Raw genomic sequence first — 27,036 nt, 5'->3', positions numbered from 1 at the left:
TGATTCCTTCCCTCTGCCATATTTTTCTCTGTTATGCAATAATATCTAAAATGACATGCTGAGCATGGTTTTCCCCGGTGCCTAAGTCACTTTCTGAAAGTAAGCTGTGTGCATAATGATGAACACTCCATTTACTCAGGCCATAAGGAATTATTCCATGCATTACTGTTTTGGTACATTGAATCAGAGTTTGACACCGTGGTTCATTATTTCCTAGGAGATTAAATGAATACTGTAACAAACTCAGAGACTTCAATTTATTAGATATTTTGGAAAGGAAATCTAGAAAGCATTAGGATCAAATAAGTTCAAACTAGCTAGACAAACTGTAATTCAGAAGTAAAAGAAAAGTAGTTACTATTTAAGATGGTTTGTTTGGTAGGATATTAATAAGAACTGGATTATAAAATTTCCCATTTCTAGCTTACCTTCTTTGTGAGTACTCTAAGCTAGGTTCCATTTTAGAGCATTTACAGTTACTTCTGTCACTTCTACATGGTACCTGTTTGCCCAAGAATTAACCAAGGCATGGTCACATTATTCAAATCTCTCGTCAGAGCTCGACACTTTAAACAAGACACCCTTTTTGAATATATGCCATCATTACATGCTTTTTTTTTTTTCCCCAAAACTTTCTATGTAGTTGCTTGATTGCTTGCTTTTAATGTTTCTCCCCTACTAGAATTTAAGCTTCGACAGGGCAGGAACTAGCTTGTCACTGCTCTATCCACGATGCCAAAACAGTGCCTAGCACACAGCACATACTCTATAAGCATTTGTTGAATGAACGAATGAATAAATTGTTAAAGCAATAAATTATGTTTCAGAATCTTGAGCCAAAATATTGACTGCAATGCAGTCTAACTCAAGATTCATGACATTTTCAAACCTTGCCTAGAAGGAAGTTTTCAAGCTTACAGAACCACCACAGGTAGTATGCTCGCAAAATATCTTTACTTCTTGTGATCACTGAAAGTCTTTTATTTATGGGAGACTTTATGGAAGTTCATGGTCAATGCATAATAATTATATCTTTAATGGTTTATATTTGGCAATTTCTGTGAAGCAGTACATTTAATAAAGTTAGAAATAATAGAGGAAAAAGAAAATAATTTTTAAAAACCAAAAAACTTCCTCAGGCAAAAAACCCCAGTGTTTATTATCTTTAGAATATGTGTAGAAGGCTTGTGTTTTAGTAAGGATGCTTTGGTTTTACAGTGTTTTAAATGCCAAAAAAAAGCTACTCTGAAAATGTGACTCAGAAGGAGCCACAGATGGTTGAACTTCCCGCACAGCCCCTGTCCTCCCACTCCAGCTACCCCCCTCCCCACATCTCCTTCTTTTCTGAGGATACAGACAAATGTATTTGGACCAAGAAACAAATACCAGTTTAAAGCATAGTTGGTTATATCTATAAATTGGCTTACGCATAAAGGAGCTACATAAACTGGTGTAGATGAATGAGCACAAAGGTAATAGCACAATTTTAAATGTTGAGGTTTTTCAAAATTAAAAAAAAAACCGATATTATAGCTAATTAAATCTCTCTAAACACCAAATCATCTCAGGAAGGCTAGTAAAACATTTCCTTTTACCATCTTGACACCAATGGATTTTCTGGTCCATTGAATAGGCCTTTCTAGCCTTCCTATTCTACTGTGACTGAAGTCCAGTGTTTTCAGTAGAAAATCTGACATCTTAGTCAAACATCACTTCACAATGGTGAGAAGCTTTTGGCAACTGCTGTTTCTAGGCTGGGTCACTTTCCATGACATGAGTTTAAAAGCAAGGGCTGCAGAAGACATTCGGGTCATCCAGAAGTAAATACTTAGTGTAGCCAAAGGACAGTAGCTTTTGGTTTTACACCACAGCTTAGTCCTAGGAACACGAAGTATCTTTCAGACTCTCCAACTGGGTTTTAGCTGCTGTATGACTAATATGATACAATCTGTACTTTAAGACTTCTGGGCTCCCTTTCTAGCTGCAGTGATTCTATTAACCACAGCCAAATGAAAGGATCTTCTAGATTCTACAGAATCAGATACTAAAGTATCTATTTCTTTGAAGGTCGGAAAAGTCATCGTGGGCAGTACAGTGATATTTTTTTGTTTTCTCTCTTCAATCAGTTTTTCCCTACATTACCTTTCTCTTCCCCTAAAAGCACTGTGAATGAAAGAAAATGATACTAAAAGGCTCCCATGATTTCTCCTTTCCTTGCTTATATACTGGGGATGGATTACACTGCATTTCCTGAAGTAATCTCCAAGTTATTATCTTCAAACTTACCAGGCTTTGACCCCTCAGGAACAGTCCCATTCCAAACCTGGTGTAAGAACTCAGGTCTGTTATCATTCATATCGATGACGTTGATGACAATGTCGATGGGGTTCTCTACTTGATTTCCATTGATGTCCACTGCATGTGCCCGCAACTGCCAAAGTAATTAGAAAACACAGCTATTCAATGGTCTTTCACCTCCAGTGAAAAGATAAAATATACAACTGCCATGGTACCAAAATAGCATGGATGGACTGAGACGCTGAAAAAGTTTAAGTTAGTCCAACTCCATACAATTAGAGTAGATATAGTAGCAAAAAAAACCATGATGACTATCTGCTAGGCATTCTTTTCAGAGTTTTATGCATTTTAACTCATTTAATTCAAATACAAAAGATTGAGGCAGAAATGACCAGCATTTGAAGGTGAGAAAAATCAAGCTTCAAAAGGCTAAGTAACTGTTCTGTCGACAAAGCCCATGTTCAAAGCCAGTTCTATTCAGTTCCCAAATTCTTTTGTTAAATCTGTACATGTAAATCAGAGTAATTAAAAATATGGTACTGGCCTAGAGTAGTCACATAGATCAACAAACAGTAGAAAGAATTAAATGTGTATAAGGAATATTGACACTAGGGCTTTTCTTTAATTATAAAAGGCACTCATAAACATTAAAAGTACATTAGTATATAAAATAGTTGTTCTTCTCCCAAACACGAGTTCTCAGTTTTATAGGTATTCTAGAAATTTTATCTTTTTTCTTTTTAAACAAATATAATCACTTAGCTAGTCTTAGCAGACTAGCCTCAAAATCTTTTTATCTGACAAATAGAGATCCATTTCATTCTTTTCAATAACTATGTAGTGTTTCTATTGAATTGTTTATTTTTAACAGAAATGCTTTTATGATTTTCCTGTTAAGAATGATGCTGGCTGCTGGCTTCTGCTGATATTCTTTATCAAATTAAAGAAGCATCAACATATCCTTTTTTTATTTAGCAGTTATTCAACACAGAAAACAACATAAATTTTATTACTGCCTTTTCAACACCTGTAGAAATAATCTCTTTTGTCTCTTGACTTATTTGATCTATTAAATTAGTAGATTCTTAATACTGAACAATCCTTGCAATTCTATAATTAATTTTATTTTGTCATGGATACCACTCTTTTACGTGCAAATAGTGAGAATCTGGGGAGTGAGAATTTATCCCAAAATTGATTGGAAAATATTTATTTCCTGAGTTTTGACCATACCAGTTCAGATAGTGAAAATTCATAGACGAAGATAAATTTAGAATTTTTTGTATTATTTATATTCATAAATTAGAGACTAGTCTAATTAGAGATTGGTCTATATGTGCTATCTGATTTTATCAAGTTTCCCTAGTAACATGATGTTTTTGAAAAAGTTTGATAAAGATTTGAAAGTTTTACTTCTTTCTTTATGTTTTAGAATGATATAAAAACCATTAGAATTACATGTCACTTGGTAAGTCCTTGCTCTACCACATATAAATATTTTAATATTTTCTAAACTTCAAGAATTCTAAAAATTTGTATAAGTGCAAAGATTCAGCAAATATATTAATGGGAAAAATAAGAATCTAAAAACAAACACATATACATATGGAATTAAAAGTTTTGAATTGTTAAGTGTAGATGATAATCAATGGGAATACTAATTCAGTACATAGGACAACTGGCTAGCCATAAAGGAAAAACAACGTGGATCTATCTCTCTTCCCCTTTTACTAAGTAAACTCCGCAAAGGTTAAATTTAGATGCAAAATAATAAATACAACAGATTAAATTGGGGAGATTAGTATCTTGAAGTTTGGAAGACTTGTATAACTACTTCTAAATCTAGAACACATAATAATTTAAAAAAAATGAATTTTACAACACAAAAACTGTAAGTTATAGTAGGGTTAAAATTATTAATAAAGTTTAAAAACAACAAAAGGGGAAGATATATGACAAATCATGTATTAATGTCCTTAATAAAGTTATTTAGAGAAAAAGATAAAAAATCCAAAATAAAATTCAACATAAAACAGAAATAATAAATTTATTTGGCTATTCAACTTATGCAACTTTAATCATCGAAATACATATTTAAAAATAATACTGGCAATAAATAAATAATGTCTAGGATTGATACTGGAGGGGAGAAAATATATCTCCTATATAGTGTGCAGGTAGTACAACACATTACAACCATTCTAAAGAACAATTTCACTATATTTACCAAAATAATTCCAATTTTAGGAATTTAGCCTAAAGATATAATGGAAAAAATATACAAAAATGGTTATTGTCACATTCAAAATAAATTTTAAAAGCTTAGTTACGCAAATATCTACTAATAGGTAATTAGTTAAAATTATGTTATATTCATTTAACTGAATAATTTAGAGCAATCGAAAATTATGATATAAATATTCACTGACATGGAAAGATGCTAAATCTTATGATTTCAGAGAATGGTACCAATTTCAAAAGAATACATTTATGAATCTACAAATAGAGGAACATCTTACAGTATATCATCATATTACAGTATAAGTGTTAAAAAAGAAAAAGGTTATTTTTATGTAAAAGGATTAAAAATCATTTTTACTTTCTTATTAATATTGTATTGTTTGAAGAGTTTTACTTCTGTATTATTTGAAAAGTTTTTACAGTGTACACATTTTCTTTTCTAAAAGAAAATGATACTTCCATTAAAAGTTTTAGTTATTCATGTCAAAATTGGAGAAGTAATAGAGATCAATTAGGTTTTTATATTAAACTCATGAAAAAATAGTTGAAATCTTGTTCCAGGAAAATGTGCAAGCATGGCTAGAAAAAAATGAAAAAAATGCCTCCTGGAATTTATATTTTAATATAAGGTAATTTCTGAGCATTAAAATACTCTCTACAATATTATTTTTAAATTGGGAAAATCAGTTTCAAATATACGCATATATGTTAAAATATGAACATAAAACTACAACCTGGTTACAACTCAAGAAAATAAAAAAATAAAAAATAAAGAACATAAAAATTAACCTGAGAAATATAACTAGTATAGCTAAGAAAAAACAGCTCATATTGGCAAACTGACGAAACAAAGTGTTGACAGGATTATCAGGAAAACGGAGATCTCCAAAATGGCAGTCTCTCTGGAGGGAATACTGCCAACAAACAAAATAAAAATGTTCCATCCATAGGTAATAATACCAGCAGGAACAGATACAGTAGAGAACATAGATGTCTATTAATAAGAAAGTTATTAAAATTATAACCTATGCATTCAATGGAATATTATACAGCTATTAAAATGTTGTGATCTCTACATAATTTACAAGCAACAGATTGGACCCCCTACATGTAAATTTGTTCTTATAAGGTCTTAGCCACATATCTGACAGCAAGTATCAACAAGTAAAGAGTAATACAATTTTAGGCAATTTCACTTTTTTCTTTGGCACTATTTGTTTTTTACCACAAGCATTCATCAATTTTATAAAAACAATACAATTCTTATAATAAATTGAAAAGGCTACATGTACATTTCAGGTGTTAAAACCTCAGAAGCAAAGGTTTAAGACTGATAGGAGAGGTAAAAAACTCTGCACACATTTAGAAGGTTATTAATACACAGAATATCATCAGCAGTTGAAAACTTACATGAAATCGGGCTATCAGCTCGCGATCCAGAGGCTTGGTCACTGACAGCTGACCTGAGATGGGGTTGATAATGAAGATACCAGTTGGAGGCTGGTCAGCTCCTGGCCCAGTTACGCTATACCTCAGTGAAAGGTTTTTATCTCTATCGGACCTGATCTGAGGGTCAAGAAGACAATCACATTAAGCAGGAGACTAAATGCTCATTATCAGAGACACAGCATGCTACACTTCATGCCCTTTTTCAGTTACAAACTTATACCATCTCTTCCTAGAAATCCATTAAAATGCTCCCAGCCCTGTTCCTTGTCCTTACTTCTTGGTAATAGGCTTCAAAAAAGAGGAGTCATTTATCAACAGAAAGACTGGGGGCAGTGTTAACATCTAAAAACACATTCACTAAAAGCAGTGCAAAAGGTCAAAATTAAGGAGTGTGAGATTTTAAACAGTATCAAATTCTAGCAGTCTGTAGGTTAGAATATTTAATCCAGTAACAGGTGTCTAATTTAAAGAAAAAAAAATGTTTACCTTTCACCAACAGTTAGGATAAAAAATAACTGTCTAACCATAACATCAAACAGCTTCACTTGGGAACTCTAAGATTGTAGGAGAGCCTAAAAGTCAGATTTCTGTACTTGCATTGTACTAACATTATTCATTGCAACCAAAGCTTCTCATATCATTTTAAGGTGGCACCTATTACTCCAAATTGTTTATTAATAACAAAGCATACAAGAAATAATTTTCAGATATATTTCTATACTGTCAAAAATCATACCCATGAGCTCACCTTCCTCTCCTCCAAATCAATAATTCCTATGAAAAACAGGAATCATAGGATCGGGTTACAGATAGGGAAAAGGACATAAGAGAAAAGGCCAATTGAGCAATACTCTTTAGAGATGAAAATAAGAGATATATACGTATTAGGTAAATATATTAATCCAGTAATAGAATTATTTTTTTAAAGTTAAGGCAAATTCTTTTGTTTTCTCATTCTCTATTAAAGTAGAAAAATAATAAGAAACAGCTTTATTTGGGAGACATATCATTCACTGTTACATTGAATTATAATGTACATTAGAATAGGATATACAACACAAAAATGACTAAAAATACAACTTTCAGTAAGTATGTATTGGAATGCTAAATTAATCATCTACTGAAACATTTATTTTCTAGTAAATGGGAATACGACGACTTTGTCTAATCTTCCTTTTGTAATAAACAACAGGTTGCTAATTTTACCAAACACATAGAAATATCTATAATTTTTTCTCTGCATCCAAAGGTATGCATTTAGAATAATTGAAAAAAAACTTAGCTTTTCTGATTTGAAAGCCTATATTTTTGCACAGCCCCAGGGATTCTGTTAATGGTATCAGAGGTCATTTTTTTTTTCTTTAAAAAATTGTCAAATGTACTTTGTGCTGGCATTTTTAGCAATGATTGTCCCTTTATTTTTTTCTTTGGCCCAAAATCTATCTGTTGAGGGCAGAGATCATCATGGAGCACGCAGCTTTCAGACAGGGAAGCTAAGGTGTGTGTATATTATGGCAAAGGGTATGGTATGGGTGTGAATGCATGTTGAAGTTAGGGCTTATGTATTCACACCCTGGACAAACTTTATCATGCATGATGTACAGTACCTACAGAAAGCTCTACTACAAATAACCTGAGATAATTTAAAAAAATATGAAAAGAGGCTCTTTAAAACACAAGACATTTAATCTCTACAAAAAAAATATTTTTAGTATATACATGTCATAAACTCTACCTTGTGAAATGAAAAATTGGACAAAAGCATTTCTAACATACACTTGACACATAACACAGAGATGATTAAAATTCTGCCACTTTACCCTGACAAGCTCTTGAGGAAAAGGTCCTCTGGAGTTTTCTGGCAAGTTGATTGGAGGGATAACCCAGTCTCTCTTCTGCCTTTGTAGATGACCACTGTGCTTAGACAATTGTCTTGGAAATACTATTTCTTCAATTTCTGGTGATTCCTTTGCATTAAAATACAAGAAGACAGTCCTGAGTATTAAGAAAAATATTTTCTGAAAGTACATCAAAATCAATGGATACCTGAAAACGTAGGAATCACAGTTTATTATGGACAAGAAAATAAGTCTGGAGGCCCTTTCCTCATCCCGCTATTAAAATAATAGAAAGCAGCATAACATTTTAGGGTTACAGTGTTCATTAAAATATTGAATTCCAAACAATTTATTATGTGGCACAGCTGTGCAAACCATTTGCAGTTTCTATAAACCATCTTAGATAGTAGTTAATATTGAGCAAAATTTAATAGGACCCTTTATATATTTCTCGTTAGTTTAAACCACAGTTCAGGTAATGTGCTACTGTACATTAAATTTAGATCTTGATGTGCTAAAATATAATTTGAATTCCAAGCGAAGTTTAATACATACTGCTAAGGAACGTCTCAAATATTTATGACCCTATTAAATCCCACAGAATTAATGCTGTAATTATTCTAAACCTATGTCAGCCATGATGGATGCTGTAGATGACCCACTTTGCACATGAGATATTAATCTCTGCTGGATGTCAACATTTTCTTCTGTTTCTCCTTATATCTGCAGACATTTTAGCCATTAGACCTTGCTGCTTCCGTAAAACTATCCAAGCTAGTTTGCTGGAACAAAGCAAATTATCAACAACAAAAGTAATTTTTCACTCGATTGGTTACCAGTTTCTCACTTTTTATTACCCAAATGGCATGAGTTCCCTTAACAGTTAATAGTTTAACAAATTACATTTTACAATGAAAGTCCAACACTGGCATAAAAGAAAAAACACTATATTTTCCTCCTATATAAATTCATATTTGATCATAGGTGTGTATATCACATTTATGATTAAATGCCAGAAATGAATGTATTGTCTCTCACAATACAATAACTATACAAAATGTAATAGTTATAGTTCATAAAATCATAAACTTCGGAATATGACTGTGGTTCCCCTTCATATTGGTTTCAAACTGAAGAAGCAAATTATTCAAATGAGTAATGTTATCACAACTCTACTGAAGAAGTTATCATATCTTACTTAAAATTCCTAATATGGTAACTTATACAAAATAAGTGCTCAATAAATGATTGTTGAATTGAATCGAACTGTACTGGGTTGGAAATGTGTCTTATTTATTTTATCTTGGCTTATAGTAGCTTCCACCAGAGGGAGCATATCATTCCTAAAAGTCATATTGGCAGTATAAATAATTCATATGCTCAATTTAATTATTAAGGGACAAGACAAAATCCCAATACTCCTTGCCAGAAATGCTTTCCTCTTACTACTGTAAATCTGAACTTTCCATCTAATAAACTTGGCTGGCGAAATCTTGCAAAGGATTGTTTATTTTGTGGTTATATTTAACAGTTTGTAAAACTTCTAAGAAATTTAAAACAAACTAGTACTTCTAAGTTATAAATCTCAAAGTGTAAACAAACCTTTCAAATACATGTTCATATTGCTTAACATATATTTTGTCTAAGTATCTTATAAGATTAGAAATACAACAAAGTACTATTGAAACAACTGAAGTTGATAAAAATTCAAATATAGGGTATCCATTAATGTGCTGTAAAGCAAAGTACATATTTAGTCCAAACTATAAATCTGATTTTCAAACATAACTCCAAAGGCACATGTGGATACTCTACCTTCACTGTATCCTCAGGTAGGGTTGGCTTGAGGCTCAGTTTTATTGCTACTTGCCACTTTTCCTGAGTCTCTTTGTCTTGGGCATATATCAGGAACTTTGCTTGCTCAGAGGAAAGGGGAAAGCTTCTCACGGCATACACCATGCCATCTTCATCTACCTTAAAATCTGCTGGTTCACTGCTTTCATACTGTACTTTTCTTTTTCCATTGCAGTTGCTAAACTTCACTGTAAAAGATAACAAATATAGAAGTCTATTTTACTACAAAAGCGAAAACAACTAATATCCAAATCTATATCCCGCTTAAAGAATGAAATGTAGTAACGTGAAAAACAAAAATTTTATTTTTACATTACTAATTTTTTCATATTAGAGAAGATTGTGGTTGAGTTGTTCCTCAGTCTCTCTTTGTTCCAAAGCCTGCCCCTTCTTGTCACATGCTCCTGGATCCTGGATCCTCAGGGACATCTGCTTTCTCCCTGTAACTCTCACTGATACTGCCTGCCACTCCCTAACAAACTCCTACTCATCCTTCAGGTTCTAACTCCAAAGTCACTGAGCTATAACAAATCCCTTGCTCTCAGTCTTCAGGTAGCAATTTGAACTCTACTACCATGTCTGTCACTTACGATGAGATACACTGCTAAGCAAATTTTCATATCTATCATGTATATGCTGCGCATTACCTGGCACATAGTCTTAATATACAGTTTTTGAATAAATGCTTAACAGAAGAAAGCAATAGCATTTATTAATGTTGAATGACCAGTATGCTCTAGAATTATAAAACCTATAGTAATTAAAAGGTGAATAATTTTTGCAATTTTTAATCCTCATCGTGCTTATAATAGTTCTAAAAAGCAGTAACAGTTTTATAAATTTTCAAACAAATGAAAATAAAAAGGTATCTCAAACTTTGACTAAAAATATCTGTCTTAAGAGTAGAAAAAGTGAAAAGATTTCAGTAGTTTAATTATCTCTATCTTACATGTAATGACTTAAAGTTGAAAAATGCTTTCTTAAAAGCAATGTCAATCAGTTTACGTCTCATCAGATAACAAAAGTTAAACCACATACTTATAAATGTAGAACTAGACATATACAAGCCAAAATAAAATTATAAAATAATGAACGTATTCTGTAAGGAAGACTATTTCTTTGAAATCCTTAATCATTCTTTTTGAAGAAAAATTCTGTGGGAATAGCATAAAGGGATCAAAGAAAAAACAATATTTTCATTTCTGTAAACATGTGATGTTATATCCTCACAACAATTACACAGGATACATTTTGGAAGTCACTAATAGGTATTCATTAAATCATATAATCATATATACCTTTTGCCTTTTTTAAAGATTTAAGCAAATTTTTTTGAACTCCCACACCACATACAACTTGATGACAGTTCTTTTGTTTTCATTAATATAAACTCCCTGAGACATGTGCAAGACCACAAATAGCATGCATGCTTATTTCCCTAAGTAACCATAAAATACTTGGTAAGAATAATAAAATACTTTACTGAATATATTATTTTCCACATAATCCCACATATATTATCCTTCATCATTCAAACACTTTAAAATGAAAATAAAAATTGCATCTCACACTGTTATGTTAGACCAACGTATTTGTCTTCAGAATGGAAGTATCCCAAAAGATACTTAATTAACTCTTCTTACATGCCATGTGATTTAAAAGTGAAAAATGGGAATCTTTTCTATAGAATAATGCCATCTACTGCTTATTTTTTATTAAAGACAACAAAATGAAAAGTAAAATTGTTTTGGGGAATCCTGCTGAGAAACCATATGAAAAACTTTTATCATTTTTTCATATAAAAAGTACCTTTTATATCGTAAAAGGTATTCATCATATTTGAGAACATATAATCTGGATTAGAAAAAAAATAAATACTCTTCTGCATTTTCTTGTTCACTTTTACCACTCTAGCATTAATCCTCATTAATCCACACCTGGATTGTTGAGTCTGCCTCCCAGGTGGTCTTATCTCTGCTCCAAGGTCATTGCCCACCCACTCCTAGACTAATCCTCTGCCATGATTTCCTCCTGCTTGCTTAAGGTCTGTATTATTGTACGTAAACACTTTTACCTAGTGTATAATGCTCTCTTAATTCCTGGTCGCTTGGTCTCTTCGGTTTTATTTATATCACATTCTGAAACATACTCCGTCCAGTTAGACAGGTTTCTTGGTCATGTCTCGCCTCACTGTGGCCCACACCCCTACATGCATCACTTTTTCTGGATGTTGCCCAACCCCTTCTCCCTGCCACCGCTCCAGAGCCAGGCCGTCGTTCAGTGGAAGAGTCCACTGGGATGTCCTTCTGGGAGATAACAGCCTTCCTCATTTGGGACGGCTCTGAATTTTAATTTGTATTTGTATTTGTTTTTATATTTCTGGTCCATGAAAAACATATATTAGCACTTTGTTTTTTTATAATAATAATTATAATAAGTGATGTCTACATATTAATGGCTTCATCTGACTAGATCTGATCTCCGTAAGCAGACTGTACACTCATTTTGGCTTCCTGACAATGAGTCTTGGTTCCTTTGTTTCTAATGACACATAACAGTGATAGGGACAGTATAAATATTCATTAAATATCCAGGGACAATTGTATTGATCAATATTTCACAACTTTTCAAAACACTAGAAATAGGAAACTTAGAAATATGCTATGGCAACATTCAGCAACAGCTACATCACTATCACCACCACCACCACCACCAACACCCCCATATTCAAATAATTTGGCTTTGAATTAGGTTGTTGGTAGTGAAAGAAAATCAACTACTATTTGTTGAATACCAGGCACTGAACAAGATACTTAAGATTAAGTCATCTACTTTAATCTCAACAATAGCTTCCTGTTATTTCTGTTCTACAGATGAGGAAGGAAAGCTCAGAGAACCATCTATGTCCACAGCTGTTTGACTCCTACTCCTCTTCCCAAAAGCACAAAAGAATCTAACCGAAAGCATGACTCTTAAGTTATTGAGATCCAAACTTTCAACGAACACTAAAGTAAAGACATGACAGAGGTTGTGATAAATGCTTGTGAGGAGAATAATGCCACATTTAGATCTCTGAAAGTACCAAAGTAAATAGCATATTAAGGAGGAATTCTTCAATTGGAGTACACCCTAAATGTCTTACAGAGTGGAGCAGCTGGAGTCCCTTATGGTGTGGTGAGAGTATTAGGCAGGGAGAAGAGGAAAATTCACGCTCACCCGTACTGTGACTATTCTGTTAATTTGGTACTCAGCTAACTAGTTGGATTCAAGTGTCAAGTGATGCAGGGAGAGAAAGGAGAAGGCCTTTGAAAAGGTTCATAAGCAAAGAAGAAAAAAGACATGTCTTTTCTTAGAAAGGGTCACTGCACATCCTATCGATGACAAATGGCTGACCTCAGAGAGGCCCACACTGCAGAAAACACTTTGGAGGAAATTACATGAGGTCAGTTATTTAAAGTTGATTAGTTTTTCTATCACCCCTGTGCGACCTAACCTATAACCAATACGAATTGGCTTAATATATATTATTAAATTGTTCTGCATTTTTAAAACAAATGCTAATTCTCATTTGCTCTAACATTAAGCAATATTTTTGGCATTTTTCAGGTTTAAAGAAATGTTATGTACCATATAATTCCCTTTGTACATACAACTAGTATCCACTGCCAACTGAAAAAGTTATCCTCAGTGAAATATTAATTCTAACTTCATCCTGTCATTGTGAATTAATGCATGTACAGTGCCTGGCTCACAGTGACATGCTAAATCAATGATTTTTATAGTTTTCAAGTCATAAGTTAAAAGACTTACGATTTCATTGGGTGTTATGGGCTGAATTGTGCTCCCTCAAATCCATATGTGGAAGCACTAACACCTAGTATCTTAGAATATGACTATAATTGAGATAAGGTCTTTAAATGGTAATTAAGGTTAAATGAGCTTACATGTTTGGCCCTCATCCAAAATGACCGACATCCTTATAAGAAGAGGAATTTAGACACAGACATGCATGTACGCAGAAGGAAGATCATGTGAGGACACAGCCAGAAGGTGGCCAGCCATCTCCAAGTCCTTTAAAGAGAAAGGTCTCAAGAGAAATCAAACCTGCTGACACCTGGATCTTAGACTTCCAGCCCCCGGAACTATAAAAAAATAAATTCCTGTTGTTTAACTCACCCAGTCTGTAGTATCTCATTATGGCAGCCCTAGCAAACTAATACAGTGAGTAACACACGAATTCCATTTTTTAACCATTGGTTAATATTTATTGCCTGTTCGTTTGTTCATTTATGACTTACATGCAACTAGGAATATTTTCTCAAATTTGCCAAGACTCACTTCTACCCTTGGACCAAGCCACTAAATCTTACTCAAGAGAATTGTATTTTTTAATAGAAACTTAGAAGTTAATGGGGGAAGGGGAAGTGCTATGTTATAGAATCTTAGTTACACTGCTAATATATATCATAACTTAAAGCTTATATTTATTTATATTCTATAGCCTTTCAAAAAATTTCCAGGACTATGACAAAATATGTTACAAAAAAACATGTTTAAAAATAAACAAGAGGACAATTGCCATTTAGAAGAAAGATATCCAAAGGACATAGTATAATTATTTAGATTATTAAAATTAGATTTAAATTTACTCTTAAGATGAGGAAAATGAAGTAAACAACATAGATATGTGACTTTTGTGAAAAGAAATATATGGTTCACTGGAACCAAGCTGTTCTTATTAGTAAAACATTTTCTTAATAGATGGTAGGTAAAAAAATGTGTAACATACTGAATAAGATTTTCAACTTTTGTTCCGAAGCAGAAAACAGTTTTATCATCTTTTAATATGTTTTTTTTTGAAGAAAGGTGATAAATTTTTTAAAATTAAAATATATCCTTAGCAGTGAAACTATTATGTATGCTACTATAATGGTGGATGTGTGACATGCAGTTGTCAAAACTCATAGAACTGCACAATACAAAGAGTGAATCCTATATAAAATATGGACTTTAGTTAGTAATAATTTATTATATTGGCTGTAATAAATGTGTCACACTAATACAAAATGTTAATACAGGTATCCCCCACTTTTGGAAAGTTCAGGTTACACTGCCTTTGCCTTTATATGAAAGACTTATATTAGTACCTGTTTTCACCAACCGAAAGAAATTTGAAGACTTTCGCTTTTACAAAAAAGGCAAAAAGCAAAATGATGATCAGCACTTGTGCAGCAAGCTGCCTTGGAGGCAGAGCACACCCAGAGCAGCAAAAGTGGCCCCGCCAAGCTCTGTCCCTGGGAACTACACTCAGCATCGCAGCATCAAGCGTCATGGTTTTAGACTGTATCTATGAGCGTCTTTGCTTCATTTCAATTTATTTTGTGCATCGGTTAGCAAGATATGTCCTAAGGTATCAGAAAAGCCTAAAAGCACTTGTAAGGGTGTTAATGCTTTGGTGTAAAACTACGTAATTAAGGGTTGTGAATGTGGTGAATGAAGTAAAGACATCATCTGTGCGCTGAACTTGCCTGTCTCTTTCATTCCTATTTACATGCAGAGAGAAAGAATCTTGAAAGCTGCTGAAAGTTACTATTGGTTCTACAAGTGGCAAAGTGGTTTCATTTAGTCAGCTTCCAGTAATTCAGAAAACAGAAAAGTTCTATTGCTTGAGTGAATTGACAGGTGTACAAAATGTGGCATGTATTTATTTATTTTATCATTCCTGCTTTCACAATATGTTAGCATTATTTAGGTTTTATGTGTTATTTGGTATGATTTAGTAGGTTATTTGGGGGGTCTGGGAATGCTCAAAATTTTTTCCATATAAATTCATGGTAATTGATTCTGCCCTTTACACTGTTTCGGATTAAGAAAGGTTCCACAGTGGGAGAAACTTACAGTAGAGAAAACTTCTGGAGGGAACAGATATGCAATTCTATACTCTGTGCTAATTTTTTCTACAACATTATTAGATATTCAAAAGGAATGAATAGTTGTCGATATCCTCAGTCTCTCAAAAACATGAGTTCCATTGTTTCAAGGTGGTATTAGAAGTGGATAATATAACTGAATCAATAAGTTACATAAATACCTAGGTATGGAGTTGGTATTTCAAGAAAGTCTCAATATTTTATAAGACATATATAGGAAAGCTGAGATTCTATTATTTAAAAATAATCAAGGAAACTTAACTTGAAATATTTTTCTGACAGAACAATTTTCCTTATATTAAAAATTTAATTTTGCTTAAGTGCTCAGATAACTCAAAGTAGAAACTCCAGAATTTCATAACATAAAAGAAAATGATATATATGTCCTTAGACAACTGAAACAGGCTCAAACCACTGGATTATTCAAATTTAAAACAAGTCTACATACAATTAAATGTTTGTGACTGAAAACATCGTATGTAAAACAAGAAATTTATTTTTAGAGCTATTGCATAGTTTATCTACATAATATGTAGTTACTACGTTCTAGCCCACATTAATCTTTGTTAACATGATTAATACAAAATTAAACATCAGAGAAATAATAATTTTAAAGTACTTTTTTACCCTTAAAGCAATACCTCAAATTAATGTTAACCATAAAACCATAATATCCTTATAAAATAGTAATAGAAAACCACGGATCTTACATATTAAACATATTAGCAGTTTATAACACTACATAAACCATATGAATAAAAATGTGCAAATACTCACATATGGTTTATAATTTTTGCTCCAGTAAAACATCACATCATATTTAGACACAAATATAAGAAACACTGTAAAATATTTTTGTGCCTAAATATGCCTTCGACTTTTTAAATTGTTTTTTCCTATTAATTGCTATTTATGAAGGCATATTGGAAAAACAGTTTTACAGTATTAACAGTTCTTCTTCCACAAGCACACAGTAATATTTATTAGTGAACAAGATATCTATTAATGAAGAAATGGGAGGGAGGAAGATAGGGGGCAGCTGTCTCAACAGTATTTATTTCACAGTGTTTTTATTTATAGATTTCAATGAAGAATGGTTACCAAGTAGAAAGTTTGTTCATAAATCTGAAACATTGGTTTAGATATTCTTTTGCCACACCAGACCCCTTCTGAGTTTAAATTTAAGGATCGATTTTTTTCCTAGAACATCAGTAGCCATTTTGGGGTCTACCAGTCCTTTTCATACATGCATAATGCGATACACTAGAGATAGTTTTGGAATATCCATATGGACCTTGCTGAAAAAAGTCATTATATTTTCTTTATAGCATATAATTGTAATAAGAAAATGAAATATATTGACTATTAAGTACACATTAAAATGTCATTCATTGTAGTATTATGTACAATAGCCAAGATATGGAAACAACCTAAGTGCCCACCAATGGATAAATGGATAAAGAAATTGTATTTCTGTATATATAGACACAACGCACAATGAAATATTATTCAGCAATAAAAATAATGAAATCTTGCCGTAGTGAACTAAGTCACAGAAAGACACATACCATATGATCTCACTTATATGTGGAATTTAAAATACAAACAAACAAAAATCCCTGAATTCATAGACACAGAGAACAGATTGGTGGTTGCCAGAGTTGGGGGGTGAGAGGTGGGCTAAATGGGTAAAGGGAGTCAAAAAGTACAAATTTCTAGTTATAAAATAAATAAGTCATGGAGATGTAAATAAAACAGAGTGACTATAGTTAATAATACTGTGTTGCATATTCGAAAGTTGCTGAGAGTAGATTATAAAAGTTCTCATCACGAGGAAAAAAATTTATAACTATGTATGGTTAAGGATGTTAACTAGACTTACATGGTAATCATTTCACAATACAGTTGACTTTTGAAAAACGTAGGTCTGAACTGCATAGGTCCACTTATACGTGGCTTTTTTCAATAAATATAAAGTCAACTCTCTATATCCCTGAGTTTCACATCTGCAGATTCAACCAACTGCAGATGCAGAGGGCTGACCGTATGTTCTACACTATTTCATATAAGAGACTTGAGCATCACAGATTTTGATATGTGAGAGTTCCTGGAACCAATCCCCAGTGGATTCGAGGGGTGAGTAGTTAAGTTTTGGGGGAATCAAAAATGATATGCAAGATTTTCGACTGCATGGTGGGGGTGTCTGTCAGCACCACTAACCCCTGCTTTGTTCAAGGGCTGACTGTATATGTAAATATCGAATCATGACATTGTAAACTTGAAACTAATATAATGTTATGTGTTAATTGAAAACATAATTATAAAGCTTGCTTTCATGAAATAACTTTTATAACAAGTTTTATAATTGAGATATCAAATTCATAATTACCATCAATAAAAACTTTAATTCACAAAAGTTGGTGGTTGCAAATAATAGCACAGAATTCATTATTTTCCCTCCAACTGACAGAAAGAAACACAAGGGATACATTTATTAAACTTCATGACCCTTTTCGTACACTGACAAATATGTTAGAACTTGTTGAAATGAAAATGATTTAAGTTTCTTCATATTAAATATTTTAAAATAATAAAAATTTACTTCAAGCATACACAGGTATTGTTCTAATAGTCCATTTTTCTTTAGGATTTAAAATATAATACCAATTAAATATCACAAGTAAATCATCTCTACCCTTTTTCCAAAGTTGAATTTTTGCTTCAAACCCATAAGTTCTGTGAGTACGTGTGGTGTTTTTTACACGGTCTTTGCAGTTTTCAATTAAATTCATTCAGGTGCTCCAAAATGTCAGTTAAGTAAGCTACTGTTTTCAAGCAAATAAATAATTCTCTTTCAGCAAATCTATAGTGAACATTTGAACACACAATCCATTTTTCTATTAGCTAATAATCTCTTGAAAAAAATGTCCTTTGGATAGGTTGTGTACTTTTGTATATATCAGGAAATGTAGAATTGTAATCCCTTATCTTTGCATAAAACTGTAGCCATTTATTTTCATAATATAGATTTAGGCAAAATTACGTTTTATAAAAGTTTTATATACGAGAGCTTCTATTTGAGTAAAACGCACACAAAACCTGGACTCTCAAATTAAATTTTGATGTTTGTATCTTCACATCATTTATGTAGCCTTCATGACTTTGGGGCCAGAGCACAAGCCGCATGCAATGTTTGCTTTACATTCTATTTTATTTACATCCTTTAATACATCCTAAAGGTATTCACTTGTCCCTTTGAATATATAATTTACAGAAGTTTATTTTGTATGTGTTTTTTTTTGCACAATAAAAAATGCTCTTCAAGGATTGTAACCATTAACTAACTACCATTATTCCTTAAAGTCAATGACATGCAATGATAATTTATTTGATTTAATAATCTTTTTGATTATTGCTGTCACTATGATGTGTGTGATATGCCATCACTCCCTCTCCTGAGTGTATTATTCAAAATCACTCCTCCTCTATGTCTCCTGCTTCACTGGTTCCCAGTACACTGTTAAGGATGTATACACAGGCTGGTAAAATAAGGAGTTCGGCATTTCTGTGATGCATTTTTGGCTTAAAATGTTAAATGTAACATCTTATAAATGTCTTTTAGAGTTTTATCATACAGTGCTATACTCAATCTCATAAAGGAATTTTCTCATTTTCTGCTTAAGAGAGTCCAAAATCTCTTCTGCCTAAAATGGCTGTTTTGGGTACAGTACCCACAAAATTTGTCCTGCGTGTATCTTTATTCAGTCACTTTTGTATTAAATAAAACACTTAAACCAAGTGTGAGAATTACAAGGACACATGAATTTCAATTTGAGGGAGTCGTTATTATATTACCTAATTAGTATCTTAAACATTTGAGGAGATTCTTGTGACTCTGAAGTCTTTCTAACTTTCATCCAAATTATCCATTGTATTGGGAAAGTAAACATAAGTGAAAATGAAATCTAAAGACAAAACAGACCACAGGCATGTGTAGTCCCAGATAACCTATTTGTAAATAATATATGTAGTCTATACTAATAATATAATACATAAGTATTATGTAATAATATAAGATATACAAATAAATATATGAATATAATATGTATATATAAAATGTACATTTAAAATCATTTGCATTTTTAAAGTGCTTTACAATAAAGCGTATAAAAAGCTTAAAATTAAATGCATAATAATTTAAATTAGAATATTGAATATTCATGTTCAACTATTAAAAGTCTAAAATAGGTACAAAATACAGTCATTGCTACAAAAAATCAAAAACATTTTGAAAATATTAATATCTACAACTTCCAGTCCGCTTTAGAAATTTAGCAAATTTTATGTCCAGAAAAAACAACTAATTTAAATTTAAGGAATTTGTTTTTAACAACCTGTATAAAATTTAATATAGACACTCTAAATCTAAAAAAACAGAAAAATTAATTATAAATTTCCATCAAGAATAAGACTTTGACTAATTGTTAATCTTAAAATACCACAGGAAGAAAGGAAAAGAGAAAAAAAGAAAGGAAAACAAGAGAAAGAGGGAGGGAAGAATAAATAAACAATTGTGAAAATTTAAAAATTGATGATTCTCTGGCACCTGACAAAAACATAAAACAATTTATATGTATCTTCTATTTTAGAATTAAAGAGTCAAAACTATGAGCAAAACATACAAGCCAATTAAATTTAAAAAATAATAAAATTAATGCTTGCATAAAATCTTCACTTAAGATAAACACCTTGATACAAAATTAATGATCAGGTAACTGAGGAGATTCTGGAAAAGGGCGCATTTGGTGCTTGCTCCATGGGTGAGTTCTTGGTCAATGAGAACCGGAGAGATGCTATGAAGAGGCTACATAAGTCTTACTCAGCAAAATAGAAAATAATAAAAACTTGCAGGAAGTTTTTTAGAGTAAACCTAAAAGGAAAATTCAAATACAATTTTAAGTATTGTGAGTTAATTTATTAAACTGTTTCATTTTAAGAATGCCTTTTTAGCAGTATCAAGAAGTCCAACCATGCATACCTGTAGCCCACCTGTACCCCATTCTCGGCATCCTGTTTGGGAAACACTGACCTATTTTGCCATACCGCTGAAATAATAAGTCTTAAGTAGGCATTGGTAATGGTCATCAATATTTTCAGTTTTTCTCTGCTTCCTAGGCAGTCAGATAGATGACACTTCTCATCTTCCTTGACCTTAGACATGACCATGTTGTTTGCTTTGGCCAATAAAATCTGGGGATCAAAGTGACACATACCACTTCGCAGCAGAAGCATTCAAAAGTTTGATATTCTCTTTCTCTGTAGTGGCAATTAAGAAAGAAAAAGTTAAATGAAGGTAATGCAAAATGGAAACCTCTGAGATGAGTGAGCCACCCCATAGAGAGCTGCCCCAGAGATCACCTGCTTCCATAATGGACTCTACATGAAGGAGAATTCGCCCTTTTTGTTGCTGTTGTTGTTGTTAGGCACAGAAGACATGGGTAATGGTTAGTGTGGCGCATCCAAGCCTACCATATTTGATAAGGCCTCAACTTGAGTGACCTAAAACTCTCTCAATGCAGTAGAATTAGGATGAAGTGTCTATTAAATGAGATAAATCTAAATCAAATCTACCATAGATTACATTCATAAAACAAAAATATTTTTATACTTAAAAGTCTTGGTATTACCCCACAAAAGAAAGGTTTTATTAAAATGTTCTCTAAAACATTATGAAATCTATTAGAGAAGCTGTTATTTCATTTCCTTCACAGGGAAAGTCAGGTTAATATTTAACTAACATCTATAGACAAGTTACCACAAATAAAAAGAAAGGAATAAAGAGCGATGATATTCTTCTTTGATATGAAATTGAAAAAAATCAAAACAAGCAGTAGGGATGATATAGAAGAATGAGTATGGCATCAAAAATATGAAATTTAGATTTTCAATAGCCCAATAATGCTATGCATACAATTTTATATATTACACAATTGAAAAAGCAGTAAGATTATTGCATTCTCCTTTGCATGCATTCTAATAACTCAAAAAAATTGTATTGTTCTTCATTTCATTGATATTCTTCCTCCAGGCATTTCTACACCATGAAATTTAGTGAAAACTCTTTCTTTTGATAGAATACAACTAAAAATATATAAAATTATCAGTGCTCAAGAAGTATTGTTTTATTATTATTATTTTTGCAAAATATGCCGATTAACAAATTACACTGAAATATTACTACCTCTAATTAAATTACTCTGACAGAGCATGGGTTATGTAGAAACTCTTTTTCCCAACTGTATCATTATTCTTCTCTGAAACCGATGCAATTTAGTTTTATATTTCAGCCTACTTATATCAATAAAGAAGGAATTCTAATTCCTAATTTTTGTGACAGATCTGTTAATTTTTAAAGAAAAAGAGGTTTAGTAATAAACTTCACTGAAAACTGAAATTCTTGCTAACTGAAGCTTTCAAAAACGCCACTGGAAAAGAAAAAAAAAATACTAAACTAATCTTGTGTCTAAATCAATTCAACAATATGGACTCAAAATGTGCCACAGAGACCAGAAAGAACAAATGAATGTCTCTGTGGAATGTCCAACTTACTAAGACATGGGAGGAAAAAAAAAGGATGTTTTATAGTTGATGAAACTTGAATAAAAGAAAGAAGTACATAGAATATAATGTCCAAATTAGCCCTACTGGTATGACATGATGTCACTATTTATTTCATAAAGCCAATGAAGTTATTCAATGCAATTACATAAATTCCCGAAGTAGCCAATGAAAGTAAGTAGTAAAAGCATTTAACAAATTCTAATATAAATTCAGTTAATGCATTATTATTTGGAAAATATCACCAAACAACCTGAAAAAAAGAAATGGCCTCTCAGTCCATCTTTGTATTTTTGTCTCTATGTCATTACCCAACTTTTAAAAGAATTGTTGTATAAATCCTACAAAGCTGCTCCAGTAGCATTAATGTATTTTTCCAACAACCTAACTAGATAGTATTTCTTAGATCCAGTTCAACTCACTCTGATCTACCACATATAGTCATAAGGAAAACAGGGAGAAGTAATCTATGACATATAATTTTAAAATAAGCTATGATTTTAATGATTAACATAAAAGAAATAAAGGGCTATTTAAAGATTACAGTGTTTTACACAAAAGTATAAATACATAAGTTGAATAATACTCTTTTTAAATACCACTTACTTATATTTAGAAATTACATTTTATGCTTACTAAATTATTATGGTGTCCAGAACTGCAGTAATTTCAAAATGCAGTTATTTGTTTAAAATAAACAAAAAATAATACAAAACAAAAAAAATCCTCTTCCAAAGTGTTTCCTCCCTCTATGACAGTCCAAAATGAACATTTACCTCTGTGAATGTACCAACTCAGCGACTTGAATAGCTGGGCAAAACTCTGCAGCTTCAATGGATAACAATAAGCCTTATTCTCATTAATGGATTGACATTTCCTCTTGGAGAAATGATTACACTTCTATTTCACCATTCTCATTCATTATGCCAAAGTGAATGGGATTAATTGTAACATTTGGCCATCTCATGTACATTCCACACCATGTGACTTATCTGGAAACATCTCAGGTGCATGAGTGCTCTATCTAGGAGCATTAATCTCATCCTGTCCCTCTCCGAATGCCACTATAGCATTCATAGGCCAACTCTTCAGTGGACTTATGAAGGGGCAAGATACCTTTACATTTTACAGAGCTAAAGATTTTGCACATTTAATTTACCCCATGTAAATGCACAAGCTTGTATTAAAGGATTTTCATTACATTAACCAAGGTGATGGCAAGGCAAATGTCCTGTCCATATATTATTTGCTTCCAACTTAGCTTTTCCCAGTTTGTCTTATCTACAACAAACTGAGTTAGGCTAAAACAATACCCTTATCCTGTCCTGATAAGCAGATGCAATAAGCAATCTGACACATATTTTTGCTTAAAAGTCTCAGCAAATACTAATGTTTTAGAATATATTAAAATCCCTATTTAAAAAAAATTAACGTAGACATTTGACTTCCAGAGGCATAAAAATTAAATCAAACAACAGATGTAAGCAATTTGAACAATGACAGAAAAAATAAGCATCTAAATGAGAATGATAGACAACTTATTTAATGTGAATTTTTCATTTAAAAAACATTTTTAAAAAAAGATATAAAAACCGAAAGCAGATAGAAATGCAAGGCTGAAGGAGACTTGCACAGAGCATGGCACGGCACAATGAGTCCATGTGTTTGATGTACCACCTTGTTCCTAATACAAAGCAATGATAATAAAGTATAAAGAGTTAAAACAAGACAAAATTTTATTTTTGAGGCAGACTCAAAAATAAGATGAATATCCAGAAATGGACTTAATGTAAATTGTCAATTGGATAGGAAGCAAGTGGGGGCAAATGAAGTTCAGTTTGCAAGGCGAAGGGGCTTGAAGGTGAGAGGAAGTAGGGTACAGCATCCATGATGCCACTTTACATCAAGAAATGGAGCTGGGGCTGGGTTGGAGCTGGGTTTGTGCAAGGGCAGAATGAGAGATTAAAACCAAAATCCCCCTCACAAGGAGCCTGAAACCCCCAATCATTACACATTAAAAAATCTAATACTAATGATAGCCAACAAAATCAACAATCAGAACCTAACAAGCTCCAAATGAAATTAATTTCATGAAACATTCTTCCAGTTCTCCCACTGGCCATTCATTCTCCATCTCTGTAAGACACTTCAAGGTTCAATACTGGACCTTTACTTGACCATTCTCATTCGAGGTGATTTCAATGAGCACGAAGGTTTTAAAACCCACCTGTATAAAGATGAATGGTGAATATGTATGAACAAACATTGACTGCTCCCCTGAGATATAGATTCCTACATCCAACTACCTACTTGCTCCCTCCACTCGGATTTCTAACAGGCAGCTCAAACTGAACAGGTGGCAAACCAAACTCTTGATTCACTCTTGCCCCTGCACCCAGCGACAAACTCCATGATAAACAGATTTGCCTCTCACACAAATGCGCAGACTACACATCTAGGAGTTGATCTTGACTCCTTCTTTTTCCAAATGTAATCAATTTGAAGTCCTGGCAGCTCTACTCAAAATATGTCCCCAGTATGGCCATTTCTCATCACTTCCACTGACACCATCTGATCATCAGTCATTATCTGGACTGAATCACAGCTAGAGCCTCTAACTGGCATATCACTTCCACTCTTCATGACACCTAGAGTGGCCTTTTAAAACATAAGTCAGATCCTGCTCAAAGGCTTCCTATCACAGGGAGAACAAAATCCTTAACAAAAGCAACGTCCCTGCAATGTCCTCCTCCCTTCTTCTCTTTGCCCACTGGGCCACTGCAATCACATAGGCTACTTTATGATTCCTCCAATAAGCCAAATTGATTTCTGCCACAGGTCACTTCTGTATATTTAAAATAATACACAGTGCAGGACAGAAGAGAGGAAAAAATAAAAGAAGAGGAAGCAAGAAACTTTGGAAAACTGACAGGCGATTCAATCAATTGTCCAGATAAAAAGATTGTTAGGTTCATTTAGGTCTCATATAGGCTTTACAGTTAAGATTACCTTTCCTCACATTTCCCAACTTTCTTCCTTTCTTTTCTTTACATGTTACTGGTATTCAATGAATGATTGGAGTTGACTTTTTCCAGTCAAACCAGATAATGAATAAAATGAATGTGAGATCTTCTTTTTTACTTATTAGTTTGACTAGAGATGAGTGATATGAATCATAGAATGCGTAGGGGAGGGGTTTAGCCTATTATGAGTCTTCTTAAGAGCTAAGCAAATAGAGAGGCAGCAAACAAAAGTGTTTTAGTTTTTGCAATCTAGTAATTGATCTAATGATCATAATTTGCAGCCATGGATAGGATACCACTGAGTAACCACAGTCTGTGCTCTACTGCACCACACAGCCTCTTAAACAACACTGGAATTTGAAAACTTGCGGGAGGAAGGAACAAATTCTAACCAGATCTTCAGTAGTAATAGACAAGGCCAACAACAGTATAGTGTTGAGCCAGTGTTCATTCACATACGCACTAAGTCTCCCCAAATTGAAGACTGGTAAGAATTAACATAAACTTGTAGGTTCAGCATCTCTACCACCAGTTATAATCCTGCTGCGATGACAATGTGTATAGGACGACTCTTAATGTAAGGAAACAAAGGATAAAAGTGATATTATACCCACTTTCTCAGATCCAACAGCACAAGTTAATAATATCATGTTAATCTGTTTTCTATGTATTATATGAATCCATCTACCTATCGATATATAAAAGTTTAGCGTTTAGCACTATACTCGGAACAGAGTTTAAGTAGTCAACTATTCCTCTCATGACTGCTGTCTCCAAGTCAGGAGTTCAGAGTTCAGAATATTTGTGATATAATTTCTCATTTGGATATCACCTGCAATGATCCAAATATTTACATGTACTTGTTTGAATCTTTACACGTAGGGAAACTAAAGACCACAGAGTATAAACTACCTGGTCACACTGAGAGTGGTGGCACTGATGCCTGAAGTTCTTGGGGTCATCTTAAGGAGAACCCACTACATTTCAGGACCAAGGGAAATTTCCATTTCTCGCCAAACCTGCACTCAATGAAAACCAAATAATTCCTGTACTCAATGAAAACCAAATAATTCCTAGTCTACAATTCAAGGTGCATATAGAGATGGATATGTCAAGCTCCCTTATCTCTAGGAGTTAAAATTTAAGAGAAAAGGCCTTCAATAACTAACAGTAAAGTAAAACAAAACATAATGAGATGAGCAAAACTAATATGCTCTTGAGAATTGTGTTTGAATGGAGGAAAGGAATCACTGCAAATGTAATGGAAATGGCAGCTGGCTTTTGATCTGAGCAAAGAAGGATGAGCAGGATTCTAATATGCTGCGTGGGGAGAGGTGAGAGTCAATGGCTTCAGCAATAATGGGGCACAGAAGCCTGGCAGTGGTGATGGCTTCGCAGAGGCACTGGTGTTTATATAAAGAACAGTGCCTGGATCAGCACAATTGTTCCCCGCTCACTGCCTTTGTTAAAGATGAGTATTTGTGAAGGATTTTTTTCTAGGGAAAAATTGTTTGGCTAGGTGTCTTTAGGACATATTACCTTGGTGGGGGAGATATTTTTATGGCCTCTTATTGAGAAAAGCAGTCTCCAGGTAGACTGAAATCCATTAGGCTGAAGGAAGAAATGTCAACAGAGGCACAACCTAAAGATCAAATCACTGATGCACAGGAATTGGTTCACAGAATTTAGGGGCAGTGTGTGTAACATGCATGTCTGAGAGTAAGATTAAGTGTTAAAATGTAAATGTCATTGTAGTTTTTATAAAAAGGCTTAACATGTCCCTCT

The 27,036-nt window shown here is 33.0% G+C and overlaps 1 protein-coding gene across 3 annotated transcripts in view; it reads right to left on the bottom strand.

Annotated features, from left to right (window-relative positions):
* The window catches only part of CDH2 (cadherin 2), a 196,711-nt gene that overhangs the window by 50,674 nt on the left and 119,001 nt on the right, over positions 1-27,036 (bottom strand). For all 3 annotated transcript variants that reach the window (XM_039843957.1, XM_039843964.1, XM_039843974.1), the window contains 4 exons: positions 9,642-9,868; positions 7,809-7,955; positions 5,950-6,105; positions 2,287-2,431 (listed from right to left, as the gene is read on the bottom strand). In XM_039843957.1, coding sequence (XP_039699891.1) covers positions 2,287-2,431; positions 5,950-6,105; positions 7,809-7,955; positions 9,642-9,868 — 675 coding nt within the window. The remainder of the gene's footprint in view (positions 1-2,286; positions 2,432-5,949; positions 6,106-7,808; positions 7,956-9,641; positions 9,869-27,036) is intronic.

This window comes from Pteropus medius, unplaced genomic scaffold, assembly GCF_902729225.1.
Source record: "Pteropus medius unplaced genomic scaffold, Ma_sr-lr_union100, whole genome shotgun sequence".
NCBI lineage: Eukaryota > Metazoa > Chordata > Mammalia > Chiroptera > Pteropodidae > Pteropus > Pteropus medius.
The sequence above is the reverse complement of the archived record's forward strand: the minus strand, read 5'-3'. Positions and strand labels throughout refer to the sequence as shown.